The sequence below is a fragment of the Pelobates fuscus genome, chromosome 3 (genome assembly GCF_036172605.1).
Source record: "Pelobates fuscus isolate aPelFus1 chromosome 3, aPelFus1.pri, whole genome shotgun sequence".
Taxonomy (NCBI): Eukaryota; Metazoa; Chordata; class Amphibia; order Anura; family Pelobatidae; genus Pelobates; species Pelobates fuscus.
In genome coordinates this window covers 418,913,826-418,940,925 of record NC_086319.1, presented here as the reverse complement: position 1 = coordinate 418,940,925, position 27,100 = coordinate 418,913,826, and the positions used below count along the sequence as shown (strand labels likewise).

The following is a 27,100-nucleotide window of genomic DNA, read 5'->3' as shown; positions in this document are numbered from 1 at the left end:
AGGTGCCCTTGAAGGCACAGATTTAGGCTTATATACTATTGATAGTGTGGTATTGATCCACTGCCAGACATTGACAGAGTGGACATCACAAACACCCTTATGTTACAGATTGGGGCTTCTACGTGCTACATTTTTGCTCCATTATATACACATTTATTTTTGTTTGTTGTCACAGACCGCTAAATGCTTAGATGTTGGTTACATGTTTCCAATTATGGACTTAACTGAAATGTAACCATTTCTATGATCTGCAGCTCAAGAAAATGGTTTATGGTTATTTTTAGAGAATTTACCGCTGGTCAGTTTCCCTTCTAAATTACAATAAGTATTCTTAGTAATTGTACTTGTATTATAGAGCAATATCCTCTGTATTTATTTTATTATGTGAGTGATTTCATTAGGATAGATTATGTTCCTATGTTTTATTGTTAAAAAACAGTTTTCTATATAAGGGTTATCCCCTCCAATCTGCCCTAAGAAATTTCCTAAGCGTACCCAGGGGGAGGCATAAAATGACCAATAGTATCACGGGTGCAACCCACACATCCCCTCCCCTTAGTGTGACACATAATCCCATTATGCATACAGTGTAAAATATACTTTTACACAACTTTCATAACTTTAAAACCATACATCACATTCACATAAAAATACATATCCACAATCAATCCATTCAGGGGAACAACATATTTAAAAAATGGCATGAATCCGACCAGGGGTTCAAAAGTTACTAAAAGTATCTTTTGTCCCTTACTAGCCGCATGGCAAACCGGTTTAGACAGGTTTTACATAGGCCTCTATCCTGGAGACAAAGAGGAAAGTAATCAAATTATCCAGGGCTAGAAGCAGACTCCATTAACCACATGGTTACAGAAATACATAAAACACTTTAAAATACAGAAAGTTACTTTTTATCCATAACACACAGACATTTCACCTATCCCCAGATAGCTGGGATCTGCACGCACAAAACTACCGAATAGCGCGCAGATCCTACTCACACAGTACAATTGCCATGGAGCTAAAGTCTTTCCCATAGTCTTTCATTATATGAATCGGCTCCATGGTATAGCTATATGGGGTATCACCGCTCACACAGGGCCATAATCATGGTTGATCCACCTTGGGCTGGGATTATATGTGACTGGGTTTGCTGGTGGGAGTTTTGTCTGTCTGTCCGTTTTGTGTCTGACAGCGCTTGTGATTTCCAAGACGCCTCTTATGTCTCCGTTACCCTGTGTTCATTATACGTGCAGGGTGTGTATTATTGTTATTTGTTAAAGGTTTTGTGTGCTCTCCTGTCCTGCTGATGCTTTCTACCAACTAAGTGGATTTGGCTGTGGAGCCTTTACATCGCCATTTGTTGGTTGGGAACAATCTTACAATCCTGTGCAGTGCCATCTGTTGGTTGTTAAAGGAGCACTATAGGGTGAGGAACACAAACATGTATTCCTGACCCTATAGTGTTAAAACCACCATGTGATCCCCCTTGCCTCCCAAATATAGTAAAACCTTACTTGTATTCAAGTCTGAAGCTGCTGGCTCTACCCCTGTCTGCTGACATCATCAGGAGTGGTGGTCTAAGCCAATCACAATGCTTCCCTGTAGGAGACAGATCAGGGGCAGAGCCAGCACAAGTCAAACACAGCCCTGGCCAATCAGCATCTCCTCATAGAGATGACTTGACTCAATTTGACTCGTATTCAGGTAGATTTGCATATTACGGTTTAGGCACACAGGGCTTTTTTCCTCATTATAATTCTTTATAATGAGTTCTATGGGTGCCTGATATGGTTATATGTTTGTAATTGATCTCTCTCTTCCCGGCAGGGTTTATCGGCTATGCACCCCAGCTCTATCGTATCGTGCAGCTCTGGAAATACAAAGATGATGACGACGATCAGCTATTTTACACCAAGGTTTACCTGGACTCAACTCTCAAGGTGATCCTGTCTCTCACTCTCTCTGTTTGTTTAAACCATTTATTGCTTCTTATTTCTCTTCCCTGGCAGTATTTTTTTAAAAAAAATTGTTTTGTTTTTTACTTTCTTGATTCAGGAAAAATTCAGTATTACTCTGGATCACAAGTCCAAAATCTTCCAAAATCTTAATGGAGCCATTGGTGAGTTATAAGTTATTTTTTACTTTTACCTATTAGGAGATGTCACTGACCCTAGGAATCCCTGTGTGGGAGACGCTCTCTTATCCCATCAGAGGGGACGTCACTGACCCTATAACTTATAGGAATCCCTGTGTGTGAGACACTCTTATCCCATCAGAGGGGGCGTCACTGACCCTATAACTTATAGGAATCCCTGTGTGTGAGACGCTCTCTTATCCAATCAGAGGGTACATCACTGACCCTATAACTTATAGGAATCCCTGTGTGTGAGATGCTCTCTTATCCCATCAGAGGGGGCGTCACTGACCCTATAACTTATAGGAATCCCTGTGTGTGTGAGACGCTCTCTTATCCCATCAGAGAGGACGTCACTGACCCTATAACTTATAGGAATCCCTGTGTGTGAGACGCTCTCTTATCCAATCAGAGGGTACATCACTGACCCTATAACTTATAGGAATCCCTGTGTGTGAGATGCTCTCTTATCCCATCAGAGGGGGCGTCACTGACCCTATAACTTATAGGAATCCCTGTGTGTGTGAGACGCTCTCTTATCCCATCAGAGAGGACGTCACTGACCCTATAACTTATAGGAATCCCTGTGTGGGAGACGCTCTCTTATTCCATCAGAGGGGGCGTCACTGACCCTATAACTTATAGGAATCCCTGTGTGTGAGACGCTCTCTTATCCCATCAGAGGGAGCGTCACTGACCCTATAACTTATAGGAATCCCTGTGTGTGTGAGACGCTCTCTTATCCCATCAGAGGGAGCGTCACTGACCCTATAACTTATAGGAATCCCTGTGTGTGAGACGCTCTCTTAATCCATGCGAGGGGGTGTCACTGACTCTATAACTTATAGGAATCCCTGTGTGTGAGACGCTCTCTTATCCCATCAGAGGGGGCGTCACTGACCCTATAACTTATAGGAATCCCTGTGTGTGAGACGCTCTCTTATCCCATCAGAGGGGGCGTCACTGACTCTATAACTTATAGGAATCCCTGTGTGTGAGGCGCTCTCTTATCCCATCAGAGGGGGCGACACTGACCCTATAACTTATAGGAATCCCTGTGTGTGAGACTCTCTCTTATCCCATCAGAGGGGGCGTCACTGACCCTATAACTTATAGGAATCCCTGTGTGTGAGACGCTCTCTTATCCCATCAGAGGGGGTGTCACTGACCCTATAACTTATAGGAATCCCTGTGTGTGAGACGCTCTCTTATCCCATCAGAGGGGGCGTCACTGACCCTATAACTTATAGGAATCCCTGTGTGTGAGACGCTCTCTTATCCCATCAGAGGGGGCGACACTGACCCTATAACTTATAGGAATCCCTGTGTGTGAGACGCTCTCTTATCCCATCAGAGGGGGCGTCACTGACCCTATAACTTATAGGAATCCCTGTGTGTGGGACGCTCTCTTATCCCATCAGAGGGGGCGTCACTGTCCCTATAACTTATAGGAATCCCTGTGTGTGAGATGCTCTCTTATCCCATCAGAGGGGGCGTCACTGACCCTATAACTTATAGGAATCCCTGTGTGTGAGACACTCTCTTATCCCATCAGAGGGGGCGTCACTGACCCTATAACTTATAGGAATCCCTGTGTGTGAGACGCTCTCTTATCCCATCAGAGGGGGCGTCACTGACCCTATAACTTATAGGAATCCCTGTGTGTGAGACGCTCTCTTATCCCATCAGAGGGGGCGTCACTGACCCTATAACTTATAGGAATCCCTGTGTGTGAGACGCTCTCTTATCCCATCAGAGGGGGCGTCACTGACTCTATAACTTATAGGAATCCCTGTGTGTGAGGCGCTCTCTTATCCCATCAGAGGGGGCGACACTGACCCTATAACTTATAGGAATCCCTGTGTGTGAGACGCTCTCTTATCCCATCAGAGGGGGCGTCACTGACCCTATAACTTATAGGAATCCCTGTGTGTGAGACGCTCTCTTATCCCATCAGAGGGGACGTCACTGACCCTATAACTTATAGGAATCCCTGTGTGTGAGACGCTCTCTTATCCCATCAGAGGGGGCGTCACTGACCCTATAACTTATAGGAATCCCTGTGTGTGAGACGCTCTTATCCCACCAGAGGGAGCGTCACTGACCCTATAACTTATAGGAATCCCTGTGTGTGAGACGCTCTCTTATCCCATCAGAGGGGGCGTCACTGACCCTATAACTTATAGGAATCCCTGTGTGTGAGACGCTCTCTTATCCCATCAGAGGGGGCGACACTGACCCTATAACTTATAGGAATCCCTGTGTGTGAGACGCTCTCTTATCCCATCAGAGGGGGCGTCACTGACCCTATAACTTATAGGAATCCCTGTGTGTGAGACGCTCTCTTATCCCATCAGAGGGGGCGTCACTGACCCTATAACTTATAGGAATCCCTGTGTGCGAGATGCTCTTATCCCATCAGAGGGGACGTCACTGACCCTATAACTTATAGGAATCCCTGTGTTTGAGACGCTCTTATCCCATCAGAGGGGGCGTCACTGACCCTATAACTTATAGGAATCCCTGTGTGTGGGACGCTCTCTTATCCCATCAGAGGGGGCGTCACTGTCCCTATAACTTATAGGAATCCCTGTGTGTGAGACGCTCTCTTATCCCATCAGAGGGGGCGTCACTGACCCTATAACTTATAGGAATCCCTGTGTGTGGGACGCTCTCTTATCCCATCAGAGGGGGCGTCACTGACCCTATAACTTATAGGAATCCCTGTGTGTGAGACGCTCTTATCCCATCAGAGGGGGCGTCACTGACCCTATAACTTATAGGAATCCCTGTGTGTGGGACGCTCTCTTATCCCATCAGAGGGGGCGTCACTGTCCCTATAACTTATAGGAATCCCTGTGTGTGAGACGCTCTCTTATCCCATCAGAGGGGGCGTCACTGACCCTATAACTTATAGGAATCCCTGTGTGTGGGACGCTCTCTTATCCCATCAGAGGGGGCGTCACTGACCCTATAACTTATAGGAATCCCTGTGTGTGAGACGCTCTCTTATCCCATCAGAGGGGGCGTCACTGACCCTATAACTTATAGGAATCCCTGTGTGCGAGATGCTCTTATCCCATCAGAGGGGACGTCACTGTCCCTATAACTTATAGGAATCCCTGTGTGTGAGACGCTCTCTTATCCCATCAGAGGAGGCGTCACTGACCCTATAACTTATAGGAATCCCTGTGTGTGGGACGCTCTCTTATCCCATCAGAGGGGGCGTCACTGACCCTATAACTTATAGGAATCCCTGTGTGTGGGACGCTCTCTTATCCCATCAGAGGGGGCGTCACTGTCCCTATAACTTATAGGAATCCCTGTGTGTGAGACGCTCTCTTATCCCATCAGAGGGGGCGTCACTGACCCTATAACTTATAGGAATCCCTGTGTGTGAGACGCTCTCTTATCCCATCAGAAGGGGCGTCACTGACCCTATAACTTATAGGAATCCCTGTGTGTGGGACGCTCTCTTATCCCATCAGAGGGGGCGTCACTGACCCTATAACTTATAGGAATCCCTGTGTGTGAGACGCTCTCTTATCCCATCAGAGGGGGCGTCACTGACCCTATAACTTATAGGAATCCCTGTGTGTGAGATGCTCTCTTATCCCATCAGAGGGGGCGACACTGACCCTATAACTTATAGGAATCCCTGTGTGTGAGACTCTCTCTTATCCCATCAGAGGTGGCGTCACTGTCCCTATAACTTATAGGAATCCCTGTGTGTGAGACGCTCTCTTATCCCATCAGAGGGGGCGTCACTGACCCTATAACTTATAGGAATCCCTGTGTGCGAGATGCTCTTATCCCATCAGAGGGGACGTCACTGTCCCTATAACTTATAGGAATCCCTGTGTGTGAGACGCTCTCTTATCCCATCAGAGGGGGCGTCACTGACCCTATAACTTATAGGAATCCCTGTGTGTGGGACGCTCTCTTATCCCATCAGAGGGGGCGTCACTGACCCTATAACTTATAGGAATCCCTGTGTGTGGGACGCTCTCTTATCCCATCAGAGGGGGCGTCACTGTCCCTATAACTTATAGGAATCCCTGTGTGTGAGACGCTCTCTTATCCCATCAGAGGGGGCGTCACTGACCCTATAACTTATAGGAATCCCTGTGTGTGAGACGCTCTCTTATCCCATCAGAGGGGGCGTCACTGACCCTATAACTTATAGGAATCCCTGTGTGTGAGACGCTCTCTTATCCCATCAGAAGGGGCGTCACTGACCCTATAACTTATAGGAATCCCTGTGTGTGGGACGCTCTCTTATCCCATCAGAGGGAGCGTCACTGACCCTATAACTTATAGGAATCCCTGTGTGTGAGACGCTCTCTTATCCCATCAGAGGGGGCGTCACTGACCCTATAACTTATAGGAATCCCTGTGTGTGAGATGCTCTCTTATCCCATCAGAGGGGGCGACACTGACCCTATAACTTATTGGAATCCCTGTGTGTGAGACGCTCTCTTATCCCATCAGAGGGAGGGGAAGTGTTAAGTTACTGTTATGTTGCAATTTCCCTTTTTTCCTGCAGATGAAGTTGTCCTAAAATTTGAGAGCAATAAAGTTCGTGCTCGGAATGTAGCATTTGACACAATGCCAGTAGTGATACATGGAAACGGACCTACAAAGGTACTCTCTGCCCTGCTCTGTCTGTCTCCTATTTGTCCGGTTTTCTTTTTATATTCTTCTTGTATTTGCAGTTCTCACCCCGATCCCATAGTTAGCTGTGGGAACCCTGTGTTCTCGGGCACCCCATCACTCCTTGTACTTAGATCCCAGGGTTAATGGCATTATTTAGAGGTCCTGCTTAGCTCCCCTCCCCCCACATCATATGCTGTAATATGAGTCCTCCTAAAAAAAGCAAAGCTAAGACGTGTTCTGTAAAGCAGTACTTTATGCATAGTTTGGGCTGCTCAATGCCATGAGAATTGACATCTATTTAAATCAATAGATCCTGAACATGATGTGCTAACGCAGCACTGATTTACAAAGCATTAAATCAATGCGACCGCTTCAGGAAAGGTATGAAAGAGTAGCACAAAGTTATGTCACTAAAATATCAAATTGTCACTGGTTCTATTTTTACGGATGATGGGAGATTGTCCTCTGTAATTTGGATGCGTAATGATCCGCTTCAGAGAAAGGATCTCTGTCCCATATAGGGCAAGGTAAAAGAATATGGATTGTGATATTCAGTGCCCTCTTTAGCTTGAGTGCATTATGGTCAGGGTGAAAAAAGGAATGGTTATTGGGATGTTTGGCTCCTGTGTAATTAAACCCATTTCTCTTTCAGTTGCAGTTGAATTATTTAGCAAACTATGTGCCAAATGCCTGGACCAATGAGGGTGGGTGTGAGATTTGTGATGATAACCTGCTGGACCTGTCTGATCTGGAGGTGAGAGAAACCTTATTATACACTATACACAGTGTGGCAGGGTCACAGAGGCTTTCTATGTAAGTAACAGATTGGAGCGCTCTCTATTTCCTGCATGATGGGGTTAGTTGGTGGAAGTCAGCCCTTTCAGGTGAATGTAATTAACCTGCACTGGGGGTTTAAACGGTCAGCCTCTAAAGGCATCAGGGAGTCTAACCGCTGGGAGAGAAGAGGCAGTTAAACCTGAGAGTCTAAAGGAAGATGTACTGTTTAAAAGCCTGCTTAACCCCTTAAGGACCGGTGACGGTTCAGGACCGTCATCGGCATTTTTGCGTTGCCGATCGCTGACAGTCCTGAACAGTCACAGCGGTCTTATGCACTTACCCGATCGCCGTCGTTCCCCTGGTGACGTTCAGCGGTGCTCCCGGTGTGGGGAGACTGCCTGCAGCCCAGACAGTCTCCCCATGGCTGATTAGGACCCCGGGGGCCATGTGATCGCTCTGTTGAGCGATCACATGGTCACAATAGGTTTCCTAGTGTCTGCCTGCCAGGGGACTGCCTCTGCTGACAGGCAGTCTCCCTGCTAGTGTAAAAATAAAATAAAAAATACACGTAAATGTTAATAAAAAAATATATAATTATGTATGTGTATATAAATATGATATATATTATATCTATATACTATGTCTATATATCATGTATGTATGTATGTATGTATAATGTCATACTAAGTGTATTTTTATATTAATATATACATATACATATATAAATATAAAAATACACTTATAATTAAATTACACACGTGTGTGTGTGTATGTGTATATATATATATATATATATATATATATATATATATATATATATATATATATATATATATATATATATATATATAAATAATCTTGCACTCCACTCACAAAGTATAAATGCCCGGTGCTTGTCCAGCAAAATACAGAAAATCCAAATAAGATAGCACTCCCAGGACTTGTAAATCAGAAGATAAAACGTAACTTTTAATTCTCTTGAAAAAATAGACGTTTCAGTCTGTTAACCACAGACTTTCATCAGGACTGATGAAAGTCTGTGGTTAACAGACTGAAACGTTGATTTTTTTCAAGAGAATTAAAAGTTAAGTTTTATCTTCTGATTTACAAGTCCTGGGAGTGCTATCTTATTTGGATTTTCTGTATATGTGTGTGTGTATATATATATATATATATATATATATTACAAATAATAAGTAAATTAAAGTAATAATAATAAAAAATAATCTATATGAAATGTTATTCTAACTGTATTTTGATATTAATATATATATATATATATATATCTCAAAATACACTTAGAATGAAATTGTATATATATATATCTATGTATATATAAATAAAAATAATACGAAATATACATATGTCCATATACAAAATTGCATAAATAATTATATAAATATACACGTAGACTTCAAATATATAAATATGCATATATATTGAAATTTTACATGCGTATTTATGTAATATTTTTACATAATTAAGTAATTTTATTGATTGCAATTTGAGGGACCTGCCTGACAACCCAGGCCGAAAGTCCAGATAATTTAATTTGCTAGCACTGTGTTTAACCCTGTAACTTTCTATGACACCCTAAAATCTGTACATGGGGGTACTGTTTTACTTGGGAGACTTTGCTGAACACAAATATTAGTGTTTCAAAATAGTAAAACATATCACAGCGATGATATTGTCAGTGAAAGTGACTTTTTTAGCATTTTTCACACACAAACAGCACTTTTACTGATGATTTCATTGTTGTGATACGTTTTCCTGTTTTAAAACACTAATATTTGTGTTCAGCAAAGTCTCCCGAGTATAACAGGTTTTAACATGTACAGGTTTTAAAGCGTTTTTGAAAATTACAAGGTCAAGTATATGGGTCAAATATTTTTACATTGAAAATTGCCAGGTTGGTTATGTTGCCTTTGAGAGCGAATGGTAGCCCAGGAATAAGAATTACCCCCATGATGGCATACCATTTGTAAAAGAAGACAACCCAAGGTATTGCAAATGGGGTATGTCCAGTCTTTTTTAGTAGTGTTCAATTTTGTTTTTTACTTTTTTCACACACAAACAAATATGAACGCTAACTTTGACCAGTGTTTGTGACTAAGTGGCTACTTAAAAAGACTGGACATACCCCATATTGAATACCCTGGGTTGTCTACTTTAAAAAAAAAAAAAATGTACATGTGAGGTGTTTGTAGCGGAGTAGCAGTATAATCCACGGTATCTCCGCTGGTAGTCAGGATAAAGCAGGTAAAACACAGGCAGCGTAATAATAATCCCTCTTCCCCAAGGACTAGACGACACACAGTCTGGGAGCCAACTGTCATTTTATTCCACCGTCACAGTATTTATGCAAGACCCCATGAAAGGGGTTTCCTGAATGACATTGCAGGGGTTTTACTACAGAGGACTGTGCTTTAATGTACTGTTAATCACATTATCTCTCCATACAGCAAAATATACAGTTTTACATAAAAAAAAAACCATAACTGATATAATATTCAGCCGAATGCAACACACTGCATATACAACGAGCATAGCAACAGTTAACGAAATATTCACCCTAAGTGTCCAGAAGTGGCTAGGTTTGCCACTGTGTTATTCAGAGATTTGACAGATAAAAGTGTTACAATGCCACTATTGATACATTTTAAAAATGTATGTTTTGAAACCGCAATATCCTACTTGTACTTATAGCCCTATAACTTGCAAAAAAGCATGTAAACACTGGGTATTTTTAAACTCAGGACAAAATTACATTATCTTGTCAGGTGCTACCGGAATGGGCTGAGCTGGCTTTACTTGAGGTACTACCAGGTGATATATAACTTATTTTTCTCTCCTGTAGGACGATGCTTTGCCTCGTATTCTTCTTGGAATTTTCATTGAGCAGCCAACACCATTCCTCCCTCAATTTCTGGAGAGATTGGCCACGTTGGACTACCCACGAAATCGCCTCTTACTCTACATTCATAACAGTGTGAGTTCCCATCTACTCTGAACATCTAATCCCTTCCTCCCCTCCAAAAAGCATATTTACAGCGAAAAAAGTCATGTAAAAATCGATATCCTGCATTTCCGGTGTTTCTTGTCTCCCTGTAGCTCAGCTCACCGGCAGAGCTGAGACTACTCGCCCGCAATGTCTCCACACAAGAGCAAAAGGCTCACTGACAAGGGAGACAAAAATTCCTCCTTTGAGGTGAAAAACCAACCACCCAAGCCGGCACTCCTGCAGGAAGAATTACAAGATGGCGCAGACGAAGAGCAGTCCTGCTCACAAAGTGCCGTTCCCTCAGGCTCCCCAATCACACAAGGGGTGCTACAGCGGATGCTGGACCTTATGCATGACAAAATCCAGAAAACATTACAAGCCTCCCTAAAACAAATACGAGCGGACACACGAGAACTCGGCACTCAGGCCTGCGACCTTGGAAGACAAGATGGCGAAAATTGCAGAGGCCCACAACAGCCTGGCTGTTAAAGTAGAAGGGATCCCCTCCCAAAACGAGAACGTGGAGGACAGGGCGCAGCGGAACAACCTCTGCTTAAGAGGTATTCCTGAGCCTGTGGGCCTGACAGATTTATATGCCTACATACTAAGTCTATTTAAAATATTCATTCCTGAGATACCCCATGATATGCTGTTACTTGACCACAGGGTGCCAAAACCCAGGTTTATCTCCGCGGACATACCACGAGATGTCTGTAAAAAACATGACCCCTTGATGTGGTAAGGGCATGTACATTTCTGCTTTCATGCTGAAAAGGGGCAAGTCCTTTTCGACAGTCACCAAACACCTGTGCAGGAACAAGATGCCATACAAATGGGGATACCTTGTAAAGCTCATGATTCCACACATGGGGAAGATGGCGGTGTTTTCGACACTCAAAGCGGGCATTGTGGGCCTCAGAAGTTGGGGATTGGAACTACAGAGTGCCTCCATAGACAAGACGAATCCTCCGCAAATCTCACCACCATGGAGGAATGCGAGACCATGAGAAGGAATTGCCGAACAGCACTGCTACTTTTTATGCCATATTAGCCTTTAATTTCAGACAGAATACAAATTGGCCCCAGTAAGCCTATGGGTAGACAAACGCTAACCTCTAGCCCCATAAACAAGGCGCTCGTGGCACTAAACGCCAAACCAGGTGAACGCATAAACTAAGGTGTTACCTTAGACTTCAAAATAAAAAAAATAAAGTTTCTAACCAGTTAGGTATGCAACCCTCTTGCACAATAAGGGTCACAAAGTATTAATATTCCCACATGCTAACTAGCTGGTGAAAACCATCAAGCACCGAAATGGAAGCAGATTGCTTCTACCCCCACAGCACCACACATTGGTGCTCCGCCTTAAATTAGGCACGTTTTATGTTGTGTTTTGTTACCTATATTTATTATGTTTTTAAGTTGGCAACCGAATTGATTTCTATCCTCCCAAGAAGGTCCAGAGACAAGACTGGGTCCGGGGTACATAAAAGGTCCAAAGAGTCGTCTAACCAATTACTAAAACCCAGGGGAGAGCCTCCCAGCTTGATTGCGCTGGGAAGGGAGGTGCTCCTCAATCTAATGTTAACACTGCATGTTTCAATTCACACTATAGTCTACCAACCCCCATGAAAGTATACACTTATAATGTGAAAGGACTGAGTGTCCCTGCTAAAATATACTTTTTGCGGAAGGAACTCTGGTCCCAAAGATTGAACGTGGAGATGCACTTTAAGACCCAGACTCATTCCCTACTGTTCCAACAAGACTACCCCCACCAATTCCACGCAACAATTCTCTCACTAAATCGAGAGGAACCTCCATATTTATTAGCAAAGACGTAGCCTTTACTCTCCACAGCCAGGTCAGAGATGAGGAGGGCAGATACATTATCGTTATTGGCACATTTAATGATGTACTATACACTATAACTAGTATCTATGCCCCTAACACGGAGGAACGTAATTTTCTCCACAAAATATTACACAAAGTCGTCTCTCTCCAACAAGGTATAAGTTTGATTTGCAGACACCTCAATCACGTGCTAGATCCATTAGTGATCTCTACGATGTCACCCTCCAAACCAAGAATGCGTCCACTAAAACGGCAAAGCAAGGCCTTAGTGAACCTACTTCACACGTCATTACTATGATGCCTGGAGAGCGATCCATGTAGAAGAAAGGGGATATACATTCTTCTCAAACATACACAACACCTATTCCCGCATAGATGGCTTTTTAATACAGGGATCACACCTTACTCAAGTAGATAGTTGCGTCATAAGCCAGATCTCGTGGTCTGACCACGCCCCGGTGCTCCTGGAGGACTTATTCGACCCGACTCACAGCAGCCCATGGAGACTTAATGAGTCACTTCTCACATACCTTCAGTTTACAACAGACTTGGAGACAGACATACAATGCTATTTTACAGACAACACGACACAAGGCATCTCACCCAACACAACATGGCAAGCACACAAGCCAGTGATTAGAGGGCTAATCATCAGGAGAGAATCCTTTCTCAAAAAACGATCGAAAGATCAACTGAGAAAGTGGCAAACCGAACAAGCCAACCTTACTAACACGAACCAAATTTCTCCTTCTGAGGGTCTGAGAGCACAAATATCCCAACTAAGGCCCTAGACAAAACTAGTTACTTACTTTCAAGACTAAAAGCAACCTGGTAACGTGACAGCTAAAAGCCAGGCAAACTGCGCAAAAAATAGTACCCTTAATGACACCAGAGGGACACACAGCAATGTTTCAGTCCACCAATTTTGACATATTGAGAAAAGTTTGGTAATGGGACTGAAATGGTGAATGTATGCTGTTTCACAGCTGTAAAAAACGAATGATGTTATCCTGTTTATTTCGAAGTTCTATGAGTGTGTTCTTCACTTTGGCTTTCAAACTTGATGATCTCAGCCAATCCAATGCTTTCCCATAGGAAGTGGGAGGTTATTGTGCACATGTGGCAAAAAGCTGCACAGCCAATCAGCATTTCCATGGGCAGTGTTCAGTGCCTCCATGCAGACCCAATCTAAGACACTGCCCACAAATCCAATACACTGCCTCCCCTCCCCCAATATATTACACCCCCCCCACCCAATCTAAAACTCTATCACCACTCTGATGCATTGCCCCCATCCCTCCCCTAATTTAATATACTGCCCCCTCTCCCACTACTCTAATACACTGCCTCTTCCTCTCACCACTCTAATACACTGGCCCCTTCCCTCCCCCAAATGAATACACTGCCCCCTCCCTCCGTCAAATTAATACACTGTCTCCTCCCCCCAATTTATCACACTACACAGTAAGGTCCCCCAAGCCCCTCTTCTCCTACCTAAAGAAGAGACACCCATCCTCCATCCAGTTACAGCCCTGCTCTTCTCTGCTCAAGCAGGCCAGACGCTCCTCTGGCACTGCGAGCAGGAGGGAAGGGGTAGTGGCTGGCACTGCAAGCAGGAGGGAAGACGGCCACTCTGCGCTCTTGCAGCCGCGGGAGCACGTGATTGGCCGTTGGATGGAAGACAAGAATCAGATGGGAAATATCTTTCCTGTCTTGCGACTGGTCGCAGCCACAGCACTAAGTGGCCACAGGGCAGGTGGGCCGCAAATCTTTACTTTGTGGCATCTGTTCATGCCAAGTTTGACATGCTTGGTATAGAGTATGTTATGGTCTCCCGGTGCAGTATATATGTGGGCATTAATAGCTGGTGTAACTCCAGCACTGCCTGTGTCTGGAATCTAGTTCTTCGTTATCCAGATGATCCATAGTAGATGTTTTATTCTGGTCTCCTGGTGCAGTCTATATGTGGGAATTAATACCGGATGTAACTCCAGCAGTGCCTGTGTCTGGAATCTAGTTCTTCGTTATCCAGATGATCCATAGTAGATGTTTTATTCTGGTCTCCCGGTGCAGTATATATGTGGGCATTAATACCGGGTGTAACTCCAGCAGTGCCTGTGTCTGGAATCTAGTTCTTCGTTATCCAGATGATCCATAGTAGATGTTTTATTCTGGTCTCCCGGTGCAGTATATATGTGGGCATTAATAGCTGGTGTAACTCCAGCACTGCCTGTGTCTGGAATCTAGTTCTTCGTTATCCAGATGATCCATAGTAGATGTTTTATTCTGGTCTCCTGGTGCAGTCTATATGTGGGCATTAATACCGGGTGTAACTCCAGCACTGCATGTGTCTGGAATCTAGTTCTTCGTTATCCAGATGATCCATAGTAGATGTTTTATTCTGGTCTCCCGGTGCAGTCTATATGTGGGCATTAATAGCTGGTGTAACTCCAGCACTGCCTGTGTCTGGAATCTAGTTCTTCGTTATCCAGATGATCCATAGTAGATGTTTTATTCTGGTCTCGGTTTATTTTTTAGTCGTTATATTATGGATGTTCTCTTCTTCTCTTACCAAACTGTAAATTTTTCCCTCCGTACAGGAAGTTTATCACGAAAAGCACATCCAGGCTTTCTGGGACAAGCACAAGGAGGAGTTTTCCAGCATCAAAATCGTGGGACCCGAGGAAGCTTTGAGTCAGGGCGAGGCAAGAGATATGGGGATGTGAGTACCCAAAATAACAAAACCCTGGTCCTGCACCCACAGCATTGACCCCCCATACCATGTATACAAACACCGTGTGTGCGTCCCCATGCCCCGTGTGCAAACACTGTGTGCGTCCCCATGCCCCGTGTGCAAACACTGTGTGCGTCCCCGTGCCCCGTGTGCAAACACTGTGTGCGTCCCCGTGCCCCGTGTGCAAACACTGTGTGCGTCCCCGTGCCCCGTGTGTAAACACTGTGTGCGTCCCCGTGCCCCGTGTGCAAACACTGTGTGCGTCCCCGTGCCCCGTGTGCAAACACTGTGTGCGTCCCCGTGCCCCGTGTGCAAACACTGTGTGCGTCCCCGTGCCCCGTGTGCAAACACTGTGTGCGTCCCCGTGCCCCGTGTGCAAACACTGTGTGCGTCCCCGTGCCCCGTGTGCAAACACTGTGTGCGTCCCCGTGCCCCGTGTGCAAACACTGTGTGCGTCCCCGTGCCCCGTGTGCAAACACTGTGTGCGTCCCCGTGCCCCGTGTGCAAACACTGTGTGCGTCCCCGTGCCCCGTGTGCAAACACTGTGTGCGTCCCCGTGCCCCGTGTGCAAACACTGTGTGCGTCCCCGTGCCCCGTGTGCAAACACTGTGTGCGTCCCCGTGCCCCGTGTGCAAACACTGTGTGCGTCCCCGTGCCCCGTGTGCAAACACTGTGTGCGTCCCCGTGCCCCGTGTGCAAACACTGTGTGCGTCCCCGTGCCCCGTGTGCAAACACTGTGTGCGTCCCCGTGCCCCGTGTGCAAACACTGTGTGTGCAAACCCGGTGTGTGCGTCCCCGTGCCCCGTGTGCAAACCCGGTGTGTGCAAACCCGGTGTGTGCGTCCCCGTGCCCCGTGTGCAAACCCGGTGTGTGCAAACCCGGTGTGTGCAAACCCGTGCCCCGTGTGCAAACCCGGTGTGTGCAAACCCGGTGTGTGCGTCCCCGTGCCCCGTGTGCAAACCCGGTGTGTGCGTCCCCGTGCCCCGTGTGCAAACACGGTGTGTGCGTCCCCGTGCCCCGTGTGCAAACACGGTGTGTGCGTGTCCCCATACCACGTGTAGCTTTGTTGTGACTTTTTCTGTCTCCCACAGGGACCTCTGCCGTCAGGATGACACCTGTGGCTACTATTTCAGTCTGGATGCAGATGTTGTAATCACAAATCCTGAGACTCTGTATATTCTGATCCAGGAGAACAAGTGAGATGCTGGGGGAGGGGGGGTGTGTAGTTAAGGAGATTGAATTCACTCCAGATTTATATTCTGAATATCGTGTGTTACTTGCCTGATATGGAACCTCTGTTCTCCTCACTGTTCACAGGAAGGTTATTGCCCCAATGGTGTCCCGTGCCGGAAAACTATGGTCCAACTTCTGGGGAGCACTCAGTCCGGAGGGATACTACGCTCGATCTGAGGACTATGTAGATATAGTGCAAGGAAAAAGAGTGTAAGCGTTCCTGTGTCACCCTGCGGAGCGAGGCACATGCTGATAGAGTACATTGTCTGTGCTATTTCCACTCTGTTGGAGAATGGACAGACTGATAGCGCCCCCTATCTATGTCAATGTCACTCTGTTGGAGGAGAGACAAACTGATAGCACCCCCTATCTTGGCCAATGTCACTCTGTTTGAGGAGGGACATACTGATCGCGCCAGTGTCACTCTGTTGGGGGAGGGACAGACTGATAGCGCCCCCTATCTATGTCAATGTTAGTATGTTGGGGGAGTGGCAGACTGAAAGCGTTCCCTATCTGTGTCAATGGACAGACTGATAGCGCCCCTTATCTATGTCAATGTCACTCTGTTGGGGGAGGGACTGACTCATAGTCCCCTTTGTTCTGTCACGGGGGGGGTGTGAGTGAAGGGTTCATGCTCCACCTTCTTTATTGATAATGTATTCTTCTTCCATTTAGGGGTGTGTGGAATGTGCCATATATTGCTCATGTGTATCTAATAAGAGGAGAGACTCTGCGCCGTGAACTTTTGCACAAAAACATCTTCACCTCCTCCCAGACAGACCCCGATATGGCATTTTGTAAGAGTGTACGAGATCAAGTAAGCAATAGTCTGACTTGTCTAATGCATCATCATAATGTATTTATTTACATGATTCATTATATTACTAGAAAAGGTCTAACCTGGCAAACTAAGAATACTGTCTGTCATTTCAGGGTGTGTTCCTCCACATCAGTAACCGAGATGAATTTGGACGTCTGATCTCCACATCCAGATACAATACATCCCATCTACACAATGACCTGTGGCAGATCTTCGAGAACCCAGTGGTGAGAAAGGAAGATTGGGAGAGGTTGCAGGAAGATTGGGAGAGGTTGCAGGGAGATTGGGAGGGGGTGATGGGGAGATTGGGAGAGGTTGCAGGGTTATTGGGGAGAATAGTGGAAAGACAGGGAGATTGGGTGACTACTTTAGGTAGAATGGTAGAGAGTAAGAGATTGTGCAGCCAATGGGGTAAGAGATACACTGGGGGTAGATTTTGGGGGTGTAGAGTGCAAGTCTGATCAAAGTTTGTCTATTTCACTTGATTTTATCCTAATCCTGATATCATTACATCTCCAGGATTGGAAGGAGAAATATATTCATGAGGATTACTCCAAGGTATTTGAGGAGGATTACTACGAACAGGTAATTATCAAATTCCTCCCTTCATAACTGTTGTGGCCTTGGAGGGGGGTGGGATTTGCCAATATACGCACCATGCACACAAACACCCTAACAGGGTTTCCATCGGAGACCCCTTCCCCTGAACAGGCTATGGTACATCATTAAAAAACAAACCACATACATCAAGCATGACTATTTGTGTACTGGCATTGCTCTCTCTGGGTGCAGGAAATGTAGAAACAGAAATTAATTAGAATAGTCCTTTACTTGTCAGCTCTTGCATTTGATTGCAGTTGATGTTGTGTGTTTTGTTTTTATTTTGGCAGCCCTGCCCTGATGTTTACTGGTTCCCCATTTTTAATGATGTAATGTGCGATGAATTTGTGGAAGAGATGGAGAATTTTGGGCAGTGGTCGGGTGGCAGGAACGAGGTAAGCTGAGCCTGTGATGTGAGGGTGTTGCTGTTCCCGTGATAGCCCCAGTTTTCCTCACCCCTTACTCTATATCTGTTCACATGATGAGCAGCACGATGGCCTTCATTAGAGAACCTAGACTGTAAACATTTCATTATCTTCTGTGTCTAACTTGGCTGGTTTCATAGTTACACAGAAATCTAGGTTTAAAAAAGACACAAATCCGTCGAGTTAAGCCTTTTAAAAACATTTATGCTGTTAATACAAAAGGCCGAAAAATAAATAAATAATAATTTGAAGTGATGGACAATTGTAGATTATGCTAGCTTTAGCATACCTATAATATTACTTTTTTTTAATGACAGGAGGCGAATATATCCTTAAGTCTCTCTTTACTAGAACTCCACAGCAGCACATTAACACAGAGAAAAAACAAATGTAACGGCACCCCCAGACATAAAAGGGGGTTAAAAGCCGTTTAGTAGATCTTCCCTTCCAGAGACACAGGCACAGCTACTGTAGACACCAATACACAGAACCGGAGAAGCATATGAATGCTCTCAAACATACGAATGCTGTAAACAGCTGAATAGGAAAAAACATACAAATAGGTTTACACTCCTAGCAGTCAAACTGGAACAGCATGCAATAAATCCCCCCAAGAATGAGACAAGGCTCCGTTTTGAGGGTCAAGCAGGAACAGACAGAGCTGTGGGTTTCTTGTTCTTATATACACATTCTTACACATTAGTACCAACCACAGGGTTTTGGAAAACAACCAATAAACACGTACAATACACTCAGACACTCCCACACAAAATCCTCCCCTCTGCCTGTGATATAATTATCTTACACAATGGGTAATGTAATTATCACCGGCAGAAAAAAACAGTTTTTCCACATTATTCATAACTTTAAACGTATGCATCACATTCACATAAAACTCCAAATACAAACATACATCAAAATCATACAAATTGGTCCAGTGGTTAAAAAGATAGATCGTAGTCCTTTGTGACCAAATGAAGCATCGCTTTTCTGACCAAAACCAGTTCCACAGAGTCTTCTATCCTGGAGATAATTGGGAAGTAATCCAATTATCTCCAAGGACAGAGGCAAAACTCAATTGAATACATGGCTGTAAAAGACAATAAAATACATACAAATATATAACTGTGCAGCCATTGCATAAAACAGGTACATTCAACATATCCCCAGATAGCTCAGATCTGAGTGCACATTATTACTGAATGGCGCTCAGATAACACACATACAGTTCAATTACCATGGAGGCAAAGTCTTTCCCATAGTCTTTCATTATACGAATGGGCTCCATGGCATAGCTATCTGGGGTATCACCGCTCAAACAGGGCAAGCACCGAATGACCTGGCTTTCGTGTCTTTGCAGGGGAAAATCAAGTGTTTCAACATGGGGCCATAGGCTGTTTCAACATGGGGCCATAGGCAACCAGGCTCCTCCAATGCACAGTGGCGAGATTGGTCTCGTCACAACAACCAATCAGAAAAAATTTGGGTACAATAAAACTCTCCTCCCCACACAACTACCTCTTTCAAGCTGCAACAAAAACAGAACAAAAGGCAGCAAATGCAAATGCAACAATGTCATCCATCCGAGAAGAAATGTCAAACATGGCACCAAGGACTGACTGTAAACTGAAACGAGAGAAACTGATTTGAAAGGATTGGTTAGATAATGAAATGTACTCTGAACAAACATGCAGGCGCCCAGTGTAACAACCAGAATTACCGTAATTTTCAGAGATCCCAAACCTTAGGTAGGAAGCGGTAACATGAACAAGTGACCGGTAGCAGAGTTGTATAATCACCTAATTACCCCAAACATCTGACAACTAACCAAACAAGGGAAGGGATGAAATAGGGAGGGAAATATTCGTCTCCTGTTCTTAATAAAATTAAGATTATAGGTACACTAAAGCTAGCATAATCTACAAATTTTATAACATGACAGGAGGCTTCATATTTGCTGTTTTAACGCTCAGCCAACAAATCAAACGATGCTTGTGTCGCTGGCAAGTAATCTCGGGTATAATGAAATAAGACCCAAATGGACCCATCAACCGCGAGATGTGACGTAAGATCGATCGATGAAGATGCCCGTCGTTGATGATCCTCCAAGAGCAGACCAGAACCCAAAACGCTGTAAGATTCGCTGTACTTGGGAAGCTGTGATCTTGTTCTGTCAAGGAGGTTGATGTCTTGTAATGCCAACATGATGACCATTCTCCGTCAGATGCAATAGTTTGAAAGGCACTGGCTGGCTTGGGCTAGCGAAAGAAACTGCCATCTGTACTCCCTTCTTGTTGTAGAAGGCGGCTTCTCCGATCATCCAAGGGTCATGCCTGTAGTTCTGCAACCACAAGATTCGCGTCTGAGTCCACGATAAAGATTGGGACAAGACTGGACAGGACCGAACGGAGCCTCTCTGTTCCCCTTGATCTACGAAGCGAGTGTTTTCACCCAAGAAATCTACCATGCAGGCTAGTGTGCGGAGGGGCATCTGGTTGCACCCTAGCTGACTCCAATATTCGAAGTGGGTTGAGGAACTTGTGACTGCGGTAGACAAAAAACTCCTAAGGGAGTGTCTATACAGAATCCCAATAAACCCACCTGCAGGGGAATGTGAGGCTCGATGTCCTTGGCAGACTGTGAAGCCTCAAGATACAAACAACGAGCGTTAGTAGATGTCGAGATTTTCTTCCTAAGGTGTCGTTTCAGAAGAGCGATAAGAAGTCCGGAACCTTGAGCTAATTGGGACCGAAGACTAGCAGTCATTGTTTGTAGCCGCTTGGTGGAACACAAAGGGCCGAGTTCTGGCCGAAGGGCAGACAGGTGGACCTAGTGTGGCCGGTCATTCCACAGGGAGTCTAGCAACGTTGGTAAATGGCACAGGAGTGTAGAGGATATGGAAGTCGTCTGACTTCAGTCGAACCAGAAGGATGGTGCCGCAGAAGCAACCCCCTGGTGTCCATTGAATAACTGAATTGGTCCATGTCGACCAGGGTCTGGGTTTCGGTGTCTTCCAATGGGGCTGCAGAATGTATAGGGAGAGGGTGGAGTGGTCCTAATTGCTGTATGTACTACCCCGCTGCTGTTCAGCCCTGCCAAAAGGGGTCGATGGAACGCAAGTCACCCGCAAGATAGGTCATAATTGAGTGTGGTATATAGGTCTGTGTGTAGAATGTTGCTCTCAAGAATAGGCTCTACGTCAAGGGACCCAGTCCTATGAACTCGAGGTCTGAAATTTTGGTATCTATATGAATATATATCTTAGATTATTGCACCCCAACAATAGAACATCAGGCCCCTTCTCCAATGACAGAATAAACAAGGGGAGTATTTTGCAAAGGGGTTTCATCCACCAGAGGCAGGATCCGTGTCAGGGTATGAGAATGTCGGATAGCTTGACCTGTGCCAGATTCAGATCTTGATCAATACCCCAGCAAAAGGTTGTGTCCCGACCTTGCGAAGTCAGTGTCGATCCTGATATTGAACTCTGGAGTCATTGCGCCCAAAGCGGATAGTAATGGCCTGGTGTACACCGCTCGTAATCTTTCAAGCGCTTCCCGGTTTTGTGATCCCTGAGTCGCCCAATGGGCAGGAGCCAGCTTTCAATTACCTGAGTTGTCGAACGGAATGCGTATCGAACCTGGAAATCCCTATCGATTCCACACAGTTGTTGTTGTCAGTAACTGAATCAGGTGGGTGAGTGGAAGAGAAATCCAGGATGGCTTTTGTGGGAGATTCGTGTACAGAGGAAAAATCCTCCTAAACTGACTCTTGCACTTGCTCTTCGTTTCGGAGGCTTTAAAGGCCCTCCCCCTCACCCCCCGCCATTCATCCCAAAATTGCTAATGGCTAGAGGAGGCCGTACTGACCCGGGGCCCCGGTCAGTCCCCGCGCTTAGCGCGTACCATGTACTTTCCGATCTGGAGTTGGGGGTCTACCCCGTTCCAGTACTGCTTCCGCTTTAAAGGCGTCAGAATCTCCTGTTTCCTCTTATAATGGCATAAATAATAATAGCAGTGTAAGATTGTCTGCACAGTACAACGCAGCGTAAAAAATGGTAGATATATCTGTAATAACCAAGACTCATCCAGTAAGCGTAAAAACCTCCAGGAGTATATCCAGTAGGGAGGCACAGTGGCACCGACAAAGCGGCCAATCATAGGAACTGTAACCGTGACAGCCAAGACAAACAGCCCATACTCTGCCCAATACAATACCAGGGAAAGTGAGAATTTGCTGGGAGATTTCCTCCTCCCCCCCCCCCCCCAGTAGTACCTCATGTGGTATATCCTGCAAGTAGGCATAGTGGTCCAGGCAATGCGGGTCAAACACAGGAGCCGCAACGGAGACAGCCAGCTCAAACAGGTAGATGAGCTGAAAGATGGAATGTAGGGGTTCCTTTCAACTCCCCAGCTGGTATGGAGCAGCAATACTGAGAGGCTCCGGTGAGGAAAGCAGCGATATGAACTGTAAGGGTGGCAACATCAGCGGTAAAACTACAGAACATAGTATAATATCCATATTGGGCCGAGGTCCCGAGGGGTCACCCTCTAATAATCAATCAGATCCTGTTCTGGTAAGAACCTGTAGGATTAATAAAGGCTGGCAGTAACAAGATAAAAATCCATGTGGAGCAATAAGGAAATGCGTATCACATACTGCAATAAACTGTTACGTAAACATAATAAATATAGGTCTGTGCATATGAGAAATTGGCCTCGATATAGTCAGCGGGCTGTGATTGAGAGGGCCACACCCTCCAAGGTAATTAGTCTCCATGTCAGGATCAAGATGAATATACGAGAGGGCATCACCCTCCAACAAGGTAACTGGTATCTATATCAGCGTCCGGCTGATCTCATGAGGGGTTCACGAACTACTAATATCATAGTTAGTAACAATACCGCCGTTAAGCAGAGTTATGAGAGGGGTTCCCCCTTTAATAGAGAAACTAGTATAGATATCATTAGTGGGTTGAGTTCACAAAAGGGCAGCACCCTCTAATAATGTAATAAGCAACCATATCTGCATCCAGCTGAGGTTAGGAGGGCCGCACCCTCTAATAGCAGCCATATCAGCCTCACGCTGAGTTTGAGGGGGCTCACCCTCTAACAATGGCAGTAGTGTCCGTGTCGTGCTGAGTATCTGAGAGGGGCTTACCCTCTATTGACGTAATTAGCATCAATATCAGCGTTGGGCTGCGTAAAGGAGAGGGGCTCATCCTCTAGTAAGGAAGTCAATCTCGGTATCGAGCTGAGATCATGAGAGGGAGTCACCCTCCAATACTGCGTTCAGTATCTGCATTGCAATAGCCTGTAACCTAATAAAACTAAACATGGCAGCCGGTAACTTGCGCAATTGCACGGGATCCAAGATGGCAGCCGGTACCCGAGGAGGCGCTGGAGACGTTCTCCGCAGTCCTCGAGAGAATGGGGGTCGGAGGAGGCCAGAGGCGTGGCCTCTCGACATCTCGAGCAGGAGGAAAACCGAAAGACGCAAAACAAAATAAGCGATAGAAAACCAAAATACTGTGAAATAGAGGGAAAGCATATACAAAAGGCAATATGACCGTCAGGAAGTAGAAACAAGGTAAACTAAAAGAAAATGGGAAATAAGTATACCAAACTATATAAAACAAGGATATTAGGTGATGCGGCTACAGACAGAAAAAACGTAGAAAAGCTATAAAAAAAAAGGTTACTAGAGAAACACCGTGCCGGGAATGCACGCCAAGGCAAAAGGAGTAGTACACACAGACTGCATGAGTAGACCCTAACCTGACAGGGGCAGGCAAGAGTCCGATGTCCCTGGAGGAGTGAATGTAGAAAAAACAGATATACATGTGGGTAAGGAAAAGTAGAAAAAAATGAGGCAGGCTCAAGACTATCAAGACATTTATCCATGAAGGGTTAATGTTCTTATGACTTCATAAATGCATCACCCAACTCAAATCTTCCTAGAAGAGACAGCTGTGAGGTGCTTGGGGCCGAGATAGAATCAGTAAGCTTTTTGCCAGAAAGCCCTCAACTAGCAGAGATGGCAATCTACCCATGCCTGAGAGCCGGCACCCGCCTTACTCTGCGTCTCTGCGTCCTATGAGGGGAGACCCATGGGCCGCACTTCCCATGGGGAAGGACCCCCAGCTGAAAGGGTACGGGGGTACAAAGGTACCCATGGACTCCCCCTCCGCCACGGATGAACGCTGGGTCGGCAGGGGAGAGAGGCTCCAGTCGTCAGGGTCTCACGCAATAGCGCAAGGTCCCAGGAGGCTGCAAGCAAACACGCGGGAACCGCCGGAGAAAAACTCTACAGTCCCGGTGCTCGGGAGGCCGGGGGAGGCAGCTAATAAAATTGTTTTGTATTAAATGGTGCTTAATGGAGGTAATATTTAATATTAATCTTTTTTTACTACAGGATCAACGTCTAGCGGGGGGCTATGAGAATGTTCCCACGGTGGATATTCACATGACACAAATTGGTTACCAGGATGAATGGCTGAAGTTCTTATTGGAATATATTGCTCCGGTTACTGAAAAACTCTTCCCGGGATATTACACCAAGGTAATGGAAGGTCTCTGCTAATGTATTGCGTGTCTAATGTAGAGTGGTATTCGGCAGCTGTGAAGGTGCTAGCAAACAATTCTATTTTATATTAGTTGACTGCAAAGGTTAGTGTTAAAGATGCAGTGATTATTCATAGATATATATTTATAGAGAATATTGCCACATGAAAGAAAAGATAACTGGGCCAAGCATAAGATAATCGGAAAGGAAGACAGAGAAAATTCAATCCTTTAAAGAACATGGTTTGTGTAGTGTTTTGCGTTAGAAGGCCCTTAAACGTGATAAAACCATGCAGAGGGTGTGTGGACTGCATTAAAGTAGTCTACAAACTTGCCGAGTGCCACAGTTGATCACATCTGATGGAGGTTAGGTTGGCAGGTCAATTCTGTGCCTACTTGTGCATGCCCGGTCACTAGGCTGATCTATTGAGCATAGATATTTTCAGGATCCGTTCCACCCTACGTTTACAGTGTGTATATTTTTGTGAAAATGTGTTCTCTGACTCTTTCTGGAGTTTATCCTCTAATTACACCAATATGGTCCTAAAATGATTGGAATGGGACAATTTTTTTTCAGTGATACTAGGTGTGAAGATACCCCTGTGCATTACAGTCTCCTTCTTGATTGTTGTTTTGTATTAGGCCAAAGCCCTCCTAAACTTCATAGTGCGTTACAGACCGGATGAGCAGCCCTCTCTTCGTCCCCATCACGACTCCTCCACATTTACAATCAACATCGCCCTCAACAGCAAAGGGGTGGACTTCGAGGTAAGATTTTCCTTTCTCTGTCCTTACTGCATGGTGTGCGCTATCACACCATGTAGATAGAGATATATAGATATAGATATATATGTGTATCTATCTACGACATATACATAAAGATCACCCATTATCCCTTCTCTCTCTCTCTCAGGGAGGTGGCTGCCACTTCATCCGATACAAATGCAGAGCGGAAGCTCCCCGCAAAGGCTGGACCTTTATTCACCCGGGCCGCCTCACCCATTACCACGAGGGTCTCCCTACCACTAGTGGAACCCGCTATATCATGGTCTCGTTTGTAGATCCTTGATCCTGTGGAACTCTTCATTATCCCTCCTCCCCAAACTGGTCGGACACTGCAAGGTGGAGAATGCACGCCTATCCCAGCTCATCCGTTAGATTCTGGAGTCAGGAACATTTCCACTGAGGGCCAACATAACATGTTAATCGCAACATGGCATGGACACGCCTGGGGCATTAATTACTGTGGTACATCAATGTAATATGACAACTAGAAGTCACCCTAGGACTGGTTACTTACCTCCATCTATCCCGCGTTTACACACTGCTCAAATTGAAGTGTTGATTGAATACTGCCTCTCTCCTTTCACAACACTATCCTAAAAGCAGATCTCTCTATAGTCTTGTTAATAGAGAATGTATTAGAAGGTATTGGTCTTTCAGTGGTAAAAGATTAGTCCCCGATGCGAGCCTGTGCCATATTCTGGAAACAATCTGAATAGAATGGACAACGCGTTTCGCTGTGGGGTTTTTATTGCCTGCTCTTACTCTTCCTTATTAATGCAATTTAAATTGTAAAACCTTTTGTACCAAAAATTTATAATCATGCCATTGCCTCAATCACTTTGAACCCAAATTGCCTTAAATTTACCAAAAGCTTTCAATTTTGCACAAAATGAACTGTTAAGTAATTTGCACAAGAGCAAGTGTTAGTATATTTTTGTAGCACATACCAGAATTCAGCATATTTGCTTCATGGACTGGATCATGGTAAGAAACTATTATACGGCATTAGCAGTATGTGAGAGCTTAGTATGTTGAATATCCGAGCAAGAAGCGCTCTTGGCTGACAGGAGGGTCATTTCAAATTCATTTGGAGGAGAGGGGGAGAAATTTGTGATATTTTTTTTTTGCCAGACTAAATGATTTCTTAAGCAGATTTGCAGCCTTTTGTACAAAGTGCTTTAAATTATTTGCTGCGCTATTTCACCTATTTTATTTTTTTTAGTAGAATCCTGTAAACCTCTTCACATTGTTTCAATAAAGTATTTCTCTATTCTAAGCAGGGTGTATGTTTGTTCTAGGAAGACAAAGCCAAAATGATCACCCTGTTTATAAATAACCTCTTCCCGTATCAGATTTAGAGCAATTGCTTATTGTTCGATACAGAGTCAACACCTGGTATAAGGGTGAACATGTCAGTCACACAGGATCCTATGGATGTCAGCTAGGGCCCCACTGCACATCGTACCTGGTGGGTTTGCAGATGTAATGTTATGAAGGAGAGACCTTTAGTC

General features: G+C 45.0%; 1 protein-coding gene across 1 annotated transcript in view; it reads left to right on the top strand.

The window, feature by feature from the left end:
* The window catches only part of PLOD3 (procollagen-lysine,2-oxoglutarate 5-dioxygenase 3), a 56,586-nt gene extending 29,721 nt beyond the window's left edge, over positions 1-26,865 (top strand). The window contains exons 5-19 of the mRNA XM_063449776.1: positions 1,831-1,943; positions 2,059-2,122; positions 6,684-6,781; positions 7,446-7,547; positions 10,431-10,562; positions 15,029-15,150; positions 16,254-16,358; positions 16,480-16,605; positions 17,071-17,212; positions 17,329-17,442; positions 17,735-17,800; positions 18,106-18,210; positions 24,655-24,801; positions 25,446-25,571; positions 25,717-26,865. Coding sequence (XP_063305846.1) covers positions 1,831-1,943; positions 2,059-2,122; positions 6,684-6,781; positions 7,446-7,547; positions 10,431-10,562; positions 15,029-15,150; positions 16,254-16,358; positions 16,480-16,605; positions 17,071-17,212; positions 17,329-17,442; positions 17,735-17,800; positions 18,106-18,210; positions 24,655-24,801; positions 25,446-25,571; positions 25,717-25,872 — 1,718 coding nt within the window. The 3' untranslated portion in view covers positions 25,873-26,865. The remainder of the gene's footprint in view (positions 1-1,830; positions 1,944-2,058; positions 2,123-6,683; positions 6,782-7,445; positions 7,548-10,430; positions 10,563-15,028; positions 15,151-16,253; positions 16,359-16,479; positions 16,606-17,070; positions 17,213-17,328; positions 17,443-17,734; positions 17,801-18,105; positions 18,211-24,654; positions 24,802-25,445; positions 25,572-25,716) is intronic.
* Positions 26,866-27,100: the final 235 nt, after the last annotated feature.